Below are 9,205 nucleotides of genomic sequence, written 5' to 3' on the forward strand. Positions count from 1 at the left end.
CACCAGAGAGAGATCTCATTTACCCACTCAGTCTCTACATGGAGCTGGTTGAGGAGCCCCTAACTAACTATATCAGTATAACTATTTACCCACCTCAGTCTACAATGGAGCTGGTTGAGGAGCCCTAACTAACTATATCAGTATAACTCATTTACCCACCTCAGTCTCTACATGGAGCTGGTTGAGGAGCCCCTAACTAACTATATCAGTATAAATCATTTACCCACCTCAGTCTCTACATGGAGCTGGTTGAGGAGCCCCTAACTAACTATATCAGTATAAACTCATTTACGCACTCAGTCTCTAATGGAGCTGGTTGAGGAGCCCCTAACAAACTATATCAGTATAACTCATTTACCCACCTCAGTCTCTACATGGAGCTGGTTGAGGAGTCCCTAACTAACTATATCAGTATAACTCTTTACTCACCTCAGCTCTACATGGAGCTGGTTGGGAAGTCCCTAACTAACTATATCAGTATAACTCATTTACCCACCTCAGTCTCTACAGTGGAGCTGGTTGAAGGAGTCCCTACTAACTATATCAGTATAACTCATTTACCCACTCAGTCTCTACATGGAGCTGGTTGAGGAGTCCCTAACTAACTATATCAGTATAACTCAATTTCCCACCTCAGTCTGTACATGGAGCTGGTTGAGGAGCCCTAACTAACTATATCAGTAATAATCATTTACCCACCTCAGTCTCTACATGGAGCTGGTTGAGGAGCCCCTAACTAACTATATCAGTATAACTCATTTACCCACTCAGTCTCTACATGGAGCTGGTTGAGGAGCCCTAACTACTATATCAGTATAACTCATTTACCCCCTCAGTCTGCTACGTGGAGCTGGTTGAGGAGCCCTAACTAACTATATCAGTATAACTCATTTACCCACCTCAGTCCTGTACATGGAGCTGGTTGAGGAGCCCCTAACTAACTATATCAGTATAACTCATTTACCCACCTCAGTCTCTACATGGAGCTGGTTGAGGGAGCCCTAACTACTATATCAGTATAACTCATTTACCCACCTCAGTCTGCTACATGGAGCTGGTTGGAGGACCCCTAATAACTAATATCAGTATAACTCATTTACCCATCAGTCTCTACATGGAGCTGGTTGAGGAGTCCCTAAACTAACTATATCAGTTATAACTCATTTACCACCTCAGTCTCTACATGGAGCTGGTTGAGGAGCCCCTAACTAACTATATCAGTATAACTCATTTACCCACTCAGTCTCTACATTGGAGCTGGTTGAGGAGTCCCTATAACTATATCAGTATAACTCATTTAACCCCATCAGTTGTACATGGAGCTGGTTGAGGAGCCCTAACTAACTATATCAGTTATAACTCATTTACGCCACTCAGTCTCTACGTGGAGCTGGTTGAGGAGCCCCTAAACTAACTATATCAGTAATAAACTCATTTACCCACTCAATGTCTCTAACATGGAGCTGGTTTGAGGAGTCCTAACTAAACTATATCAGTATAACTCATTTACCCACCTCAAGTCCTGCTAACGTGGAGCTTGGTTGAGGAGTCCCTAACTAACTATATCAGTATAATCATTTACCCACTCAGTCTCTACATGGAGCTGGTTGAGGAAGTCCCTAACTAATATATCAGTATAACTCATTTACCCACCTCAGTCCTCTACATGGAGCTGGTTGAGGAGTCCCTAACTAACTATATCAGTATAACTCATTTACCCACCTCAAGTCTCACATGGAGCTGGTTGAGGAGCCCCTTAACTAACTATATCAGTAATAACTCATTTACCCACTCAGTCTTAAGTGGAGCTGGTTGAGGAATCCCTAACTAACTATATCAGTATAACTCATTTACCACCTCAGTCTCTCATGGAGCTGGTTGAGGAGCCCTAACTAACTATAATCAGTATAACTCATTTACCCACCTCCGTTGACATGGAGCTGGTTGAAGGATCCCTAACTAACTATATCAGTTAATTCATTTACCCCACTCAGTCTCTACATGGAGCTGGTTGAGGACGTCCTAACTAACTATCAGTATACTCATTTACCCACCTCCAGTCTCGTAAGTGGAGCTGTTTGAGGAGTCCCTAACTAACTATATCAGTATAACTCATTTACCCACCTCAGTCCTCTACATGGAGCCTGGTTGAGGAGTCCTAACTACTATATCAAGTATAACTCATTTACCCACCTCAGTCCTCAAATGGAGCTGGTTGAGGAGTCCCTAAACTAACTATATCAGTATAACTCATTTACCCACCTCAGTCTCTACATGGAGCTGGTTGAGGAGTCCCTATACTAACTATATCAGTATAACTATTTACCCACTCAGTCTGTACAATGGAGCTGGTTGAGGAGTCCCCTAACTAACTATATCAGTATAAATCATTTACCCACTCAGTCCTGCACATGGCGTGGTTGAGGAGTCCCTAACTACTATATCAGTATAACTCATTTACCCACCTCAGTCTCTACATGGAGCTGGTTGAGGAGCCTAACTAACTATATCAGTATAACTCATTTACCCACCTCAGTTGTCAATGGAGTGGTTGAGGAGCCCTAACTAACTATATCAGTATAACTCATTTACCCCACCTCAGTCTTACATGGAGCTGGTTGAGGAGTCCCCCTAACTAACTATATCAGTATAACTCATTTACCACCTCAGTCTGTACATGAGCTGGTTGAGGAGTCCCTAACTAACTATATCAGTATACTCATTACCCAACCTCAGTCTCACATGGAGCTGGTTGAGGAGCCCCTAACTAACTATATCAGTTAACTCATTTACCCACCTCAGTCTCTACATGGAGGCTGGTTGAGGAGTCCCTAACTAACTATATCAGTATAACTTCATTTACCCACCTCAGTCTTACAATGGAGCTGGTTGAGAGTCCCTAACTAACTATTCAGTATAACTCATTTCCACCTCAGTCTTGGCAACATGGAGCTGGTTGAGGAGTCCCTAACTAACTATATCAGTAATAACTCATTTACCCACCTCAGTCTGCACATGGAGCTGGTTGAGGAGTCCCTAACTAACTATATCAGTAATAACTCAATTTTACCCACCTCCAGTCTCTACATGGAGCTGGTTGAGGAGCCCTAATAACTATATCAGTATAACTCATTTTACCCACCTCAGTCTTACATGGAGCTGGTTGAGGAGTCCCTAACTAACTATATCAGTATAACTCATTTACCCACCTCAGTCTGTACCAATGGACTGGTTGAGGAGCCCCTGAACTAACTATATCAGTATAACTCATTTACCACCTCAGTCTGCACATGGAGCTTGGTTGAGGACCCCTAACTAACTATATCAGATAATCATTTACCCACCTCAGTCTCTACATGGAGCTGGTTGACGGAGCCCCTAACTAACTATATCAGTATAACTCAGTTTACCCACCTCAGTCTCTACATGGAGGCTGGTTTGAGGAGTCCTAACTAACTATATCAGTATAACTCATTTACCCACCTCAGTCTCTACATGGAGCTGTTGAGGAGCCCCTAACTAATTATATCAGTATAAACTCATTTACCACCTAGTCCACATGGGAGCTGGTTAGGAGCCCCTAACTAACTATATCAGTATAACTCATTTACCCACCTCAGTCTGCTACATGGAGCTGGTTGAGGAGCCCAACTAACTATATCAGTATAACTCATTTACCACCTCAGTCTCTACTGGAGCTGGTTGAGGAGCGCCTAACTAAACTATATCAGTATAACTCATTTACCCACCTCAGTCCTCTACATGGAGCTGGTTGAGGAGCCCTAACTAACTATATAGTATAACTCATTTACACCTCACGTCTCTACAGGAGCTGGTTGAGGAGCCTAACTAACTATATCAGTAAACTCATTTACCTCACCTCAGTCTCTACATGGAGCTGGTTGAGGAGCCCTAACTACTACTATCAGTATAACTCATTTACCCACCTCAGTCTGTACATGAGCTGTTGAGAGCCCTAACTAACTATATCAGTATAATCATTTACCCACCTCAGTCTCTACATGGAGCTGGTTGAGGAGCCCCTAACTAACTATATCAGTATAACTCATTTACCCACTCAGTCTTTACATGGAGCTGGTTGAGGAGCCACTAACTAACTTATCAGTATAACTCAGTTTACCTCTACCATATCTGTCTACAGGAAGCTGGTGAGGAGTCCTAACTAACTATATCAGTAAACTCATTTACCCCACCTCAGTCTCTACATGGAGCTGGTTGAGGAGCCCTAACTAACTATATCAGTTATAACTCATTTACCCACCTCAGTCTTCTACATGGAGCTGGGTTGAGGGAGCCCTAAAAACTATATCAGTATAACTCATTTTACCCACCTCAGTCTCTACATGGAGCTGGTTGAGGAGTCCCTAACTAACTATATCAGTATAACTCATTTACCCACCTCAGTCTCTACATGGAGCTGGTTGAGGAGTCCCTAACTAACTATATCAGTATAACTCATTTACCCACCTCAGTCTGTACATGAGCTGGTTGAGGAGCCCTAACTAACTATATCAGTATAACTCATTTACCCACCTCAGTCTCTACTGGACTGGGTTGAGGAGCCCTAACTAACTATATCAGTATAACTCATTTACCACCTCAGTCTTACATGGAGCTGGTTGAGGAGTCCCTAACTAACTATATCAGTATAATCATTTACCCACTCAGTCTGTATGGAGCTGGTTTGAGGAGTCCCTAACTAATTTTATCTAGTAACTCATTTTCAGTTTTTCTGTAATGTTCTCTGTTGTTGATGTTTTTTATCGTGTTTATATGTGTGCGTGTTAACCCACTTTTGTCGATTCTGTTTCATTTTCGGTTTTTTTTTTTTTTGTTGCTGTGTTTTTTCGTGATAATTTTTTCTTACTGACTGTCTGGTCCGTTCATTTATCTATTTATTTCTCCGCTGTACTGATGTCTGACTATTTTGTTGACCTGTTCTGTAGAGTGGGTGGGAGAGTCCCTAACTAAACTTATCACTAGTACTCTTTAACTCTTAATTTGATAGTGCGACTATTACGTCGATGATCATTTTTTTCAATTAAGTCGCTAAAACGTATATCAGTATAAACTCATTTACCCACCTCAGTCTCTGTAACATGAGCTGGTTGAGGAGTCCTAACTAACTATTATCAGTATAACTAATTTACCCACCTCAGTCTCTACATGGAGCTGGGTTGAGGAGCCCCTAACTAACTATATCAGTATAAACTCATTTACCCCCCTTCAGTCTCGCACATGGAGCTGGTTGAGGAGCCCCTAACTAACTATATCAGTATAACTCATTTACCCACCTCAGTCTCTACATGGAGCTGGTTGAGGAGCCCTAACTAACTATATCAGTATAACTCATTTACCCACCTCAGTCCTCTACGAGCTGTTGAGGAGTCCTAACTAACTATATCAGTTAACTCATTTACCCACCTCAGTCTGTCACGTGGAGCTGGTTGAGGAGTCCCTAACTAACTATATCAGTATAACTCATTTACCCACCTCAGTCCTGCACATGGAGCTGGTTGAGGAGTCCCTAACTAACTAATATCAGTATATACTCATTTACCCACCTCAGTTCTGCACGTGGAGCTGGTTGAGGAGCCCCTAACTAACTATATCAGTATAACTCATTTACCCACCTCAGTCTGCACGTGGACTGGTTGAGGAGCCCCTCCTTGTCCTGCAGCAGTCTTCTCTCTGAGTTCTGCAGCTTCTCCATGGCTCCTCTCAGGTCCTCCAGAGGAGGGAGGGAGAGGCGGCCGCTCCTCCATCTGCTGCCAGCCCAGCCTCTCCTTTTCCTCGAGCCGGACCCCCACTTCCGGGTGATGGCGGCACGGGGAACAACGATCCTCACCGCCTCCACCACCATGCAGCCTCTCGGAACCTTCCCAGGTGGAGCACGCCGGGGACCGGGGGCAAGACGGGGTGTCTCTGGGACTGGCTCTGGGCTCTGCTGGAGGCTGGCGAGGGCAGGGTGCGCCGTCTTGGGACTGTGTTTGGGACTAGATACCTTAAGTAGTGCACCGAAGACAGAGGCGTATCCACGACACCGATCTCCTTAGCGACTGGGGGCTTGTCTGTCTCCATGCCGTCGCCGGGCCCCTGACTGGACGGACGGAACCTGAAACATGGCAAACATTCTGGAATGTTCTCTCTACACCATCTTTTCTCTCTCTCTCTCTCAATGTATTGACTGGATGAGTTATCAGGTCTCAACATCGCTTTGTGTGATTGCTGAGAGGATGCAGGGGGGGGGGGGGGGGGGTGTAAACAACAGTCGGTGAAATGACAGGGGTGATAACGGCTTACCTCTGTCTGCTACTGCAGCGGTAGACATGATGGTAGAGAAAGTATTCACAACAGTCCAGTCAAATGACAGAGGGACAGGGCGGTGGATGACTTCCAGGATGGCAGTTAGATCTCTCTCCTGAAGACACACAAATATTGATTCTGAGTTAACCACCCTGTTGGACATGTTAATTAATAAAATAAAATAAGAAAGTAGCGAGAGAATATCGCACAGCTACTGTAACTAGCTAACGGACTTTTTCTGCTTTCAATTTGTTTTTAATATGTTTTGAATTGGTAAAATTAGAGTCAAAACAGCTGCCCTTTCCAACTAGTTGTTTACTTGGCTAGTTCAGTCTCTGGCTGAGCTCCAAGGCTAAAATAACTCACTACTTATCTGTGGATGAGCTTTAACAGCCCCGTCAGCACACGATCAACACCCAGCCGGTTAGATAAGGATATAAGAGAACGGAGTTCAACTTTCCTCAGCTAACAGTAACTGACAACAAAGCAAATCGAGTCGGGAACACCAAACCGTGCCCTGGACATGAACTTATAAACATTGTTAGCTAACATTAGCAGTGTAAAATGAGTGTAACGTAGAGATTAAAAAACGGTGTCAGAATAAACATGCACATACCTGTTAACCGAATAAAAATATTTCCTCTGTTAAATCTTCGTRGCCATCTTGTTTGTGTTCTCACCGACCGGACGCTGTTGGCATGGTGAACGTGMAGSGTGGAGGGGTTTCCGMCAGAAAACAGACTCTGAATCAGKRTGTACGATTTCTCATCGATAGTGGTGACAGTAAACAGATATCCCAAATCTGATTCACGATCAGTAAACGGAAGTTGAGACTACAGCGTTACAAAATGACCAAACCGTGGAATAATGCGGAACTATTATCCSCACTACAGTGTTCCACCGTAGGAAATAAAATATTGTTACACCCACAGAAGACAACTTRMMTWWWWAAGTACCGAAGATAATCAATTCTGGTTAAACTATTGTCCTCTAGTACAGGTGAGTTTGATAGCCACGTGTATGTATTTAAATCGAGCTTTTCAAATAGCTACTACGATATGGGCGATTTGCTYTAGTCTTATTTTGATCTTTATGTTGTCTAGGTTGTCACTCGGAGAGCAATGGGGGTACACGGYCTGTGGAAGCTGCTTGAGACCACCGGGAAGCCCATCAACCCCGAGACGCTCGAGGGCAAGATCCTGGCTGTCGGTATCCTTCTGGACATCACAAGGAGCCCCCCCCCCTCTATCGCTCTCTTCAACTCTTTCTTTCTCTCTCCTTGTTCTTGAGTTTTTTTAAAAAGTAGGGTTCCCTACTTCTTCCACTCAATCTCCCACCCATATCTACTGCATATCCCAGTCATAACATGTTGTGTGCTTGCATGTGTCTGCATCTTCCATAGAATTAGTGTCCAGTGTATCGTGCAGTAGAGATCCTTGACCTGTCCCTCTCCCAGACATCAGTATCTGGTTGAACCAGGCAGTGAAGGGTGTGAGAGACAGGGAGGGTAACAGTGTCGAGAACGCCCACCTCCTCACCCTGTTCCATCGCCTCTGTAAATTGCTCTTTTTCCGCATCAGACCTGTCTTCGTGTTCGATGGAGACGCACCTCTGATCAAGAAACAGACCCTGGTGTGTGTGTGTGTGTGTGTGTCTGTCTGTCTGTCTGTCTGTGCGTATGTCTCTCTGTCTGTCTGTGTTAACCCTGTGCGTCCCTCCAGGCCATCAGAAGACAGAGGAAGGAGGAGAAGACTATGGAGTCCAAACAGACCAATGACAAACTCCTCAAGACCTTCCTGAAGAGACAGGTACCTCAGGCAGGGACGGTGTAGGTTACCTCAGGGGGGGGTGTGTCGGTACCTCAGGGGGTGTGTGGTACCTCAGGGGGGTGTTGGTACCTCAGGGGGGTGTGTGGTTACCTCAGGGGGGTGTGTGGTTGGTACCTCAGGGTGGGGGATTCGGGGGGTGTTGGTACCTCAGGGAGTGTGGTACCTCAGGGGGGTTGTGGTACATGGTGCGTCGCGTCTCTTGCTGAATTCCTTCATGTCTTTAAGAATCTCATGTTTTCACCTCAGGAGGCATGGCAGAAAACTCCTCAGAGTTGATATCCACAGAGTTAGAGTCTTCATAGGAATCCCCCTGACAGACAGACGGACAGACAGACAGGAAGACTAGCACAGACATACGCACAGACAGGAGACATACGCACAGACAGACAGACGGACAGCGAGACAGAGAAATATGCACAGACAGCACAGACAGACAGACAGACAGACAGACAGGCAACAGAGACATACACACACGACAGACAGGGGTCACAAGGTAGCAAAACTTTATGAAACCAAAAAGGAATACAGTGTTCTTATTGGACAAGTTGATAAAGCACCACCCTGTCTGTTTTTCTCCTCATCACATGACGTGGGTGTTGACCTCACCTGGTAGATGTGTACGGCTGTCCTCCTCCTCCTCCTCCTGCTCCTCCTCTGAGCTGCTCCTCTCTCTCTCCTCCTCCTGGGCTGGCAGGGCAGCAGCATGTACATGTCCTCCTCTCTCCTCACACCAGACAGGCTGGGCAGATGATCCTGACTGGAGGAGAAACACAACAGAGGGATTGGTTACAGGCCTATACACAGACCAGACCTTCTATGAACATGGAATGGTCCGTGTTTATCCATCACGATCTAGTGCTGTTAGATCTGTTATGAAGCTCTGAGTGGGCTTTGCCTTTCATTTAGGTCATGGCCTTCCTCCCTCCCTCTCCTCTCCTCCTCCTCCCTCCCCTCCCATCCTCCTCTCCTCACCCTCCTCTCCCTCCTCACCCCTCTCCCTTTCCTCACCCTCCTTTCTCCCAGAGCAAGCTTTGATGGCCTTATCCTCG

The 9,205-nt window shown here is 45.2% G+C and overlaps 1 protein-coding gene and 1 pseudogene across 1 annotated transcript in view; one reads left to right on the forward strand and one right to left on the reverse strand.

The window, feature by feature from the left end:
- Positions 1 to 5,654: 5,654 nt before the first annotated feature.
- On the reverse strand, positions 5,655 to 7,186 carry LOC112078299 (golgin-45-like; annotated as a pseudogene).
- A 33-nt stretch (positions 7,187 to 7,219) lies between these two features.
- The window catches only part of ercc5 (excision repair cross-complementation group 5), an 8,175-nt gene continuing 6,189 nt past the window's right edge, over positions 7,220 to 9,205 (forward strand). The window contains exons 1-3 of the mRNA XM_024144586.2: positions 7,220 to 7,326; positions 7,431 to 7,536; positions 7,784 to 7,959. Of these exons, the coding sequence (XP_024000354.2) occupies positions 7,449 to 7,536; positions 7,784 to 7,959 (264 nt within the window). The 5' untranslated portion in view covers positions 7,220 to 7,326; positions 7,431 to 7,448. The remainder of the gene's footprint in view (positions 7,327 to 7,430; positions 7,537 to 7,783; positions 7,960 to 9,205) is intronic.

The sequence above is a fragment of the Salvelinus sp. IW2-2015 genome, unplaced genomic scaffold, assembly GCF_002910315.2.
Source record: "Salvelinus sp. IW2-2015 unplaced genomic scaffold, ASM291031v2 Un_scaffold5513, whole genome shotgun sequence".
Lineage (NCBI taxonomy): Eukaryota > Metazoa > Chordata > Actinopteri > Salmoniformes > Salmonidae > Salvelinus > Salvelinus sp. IW2-2015.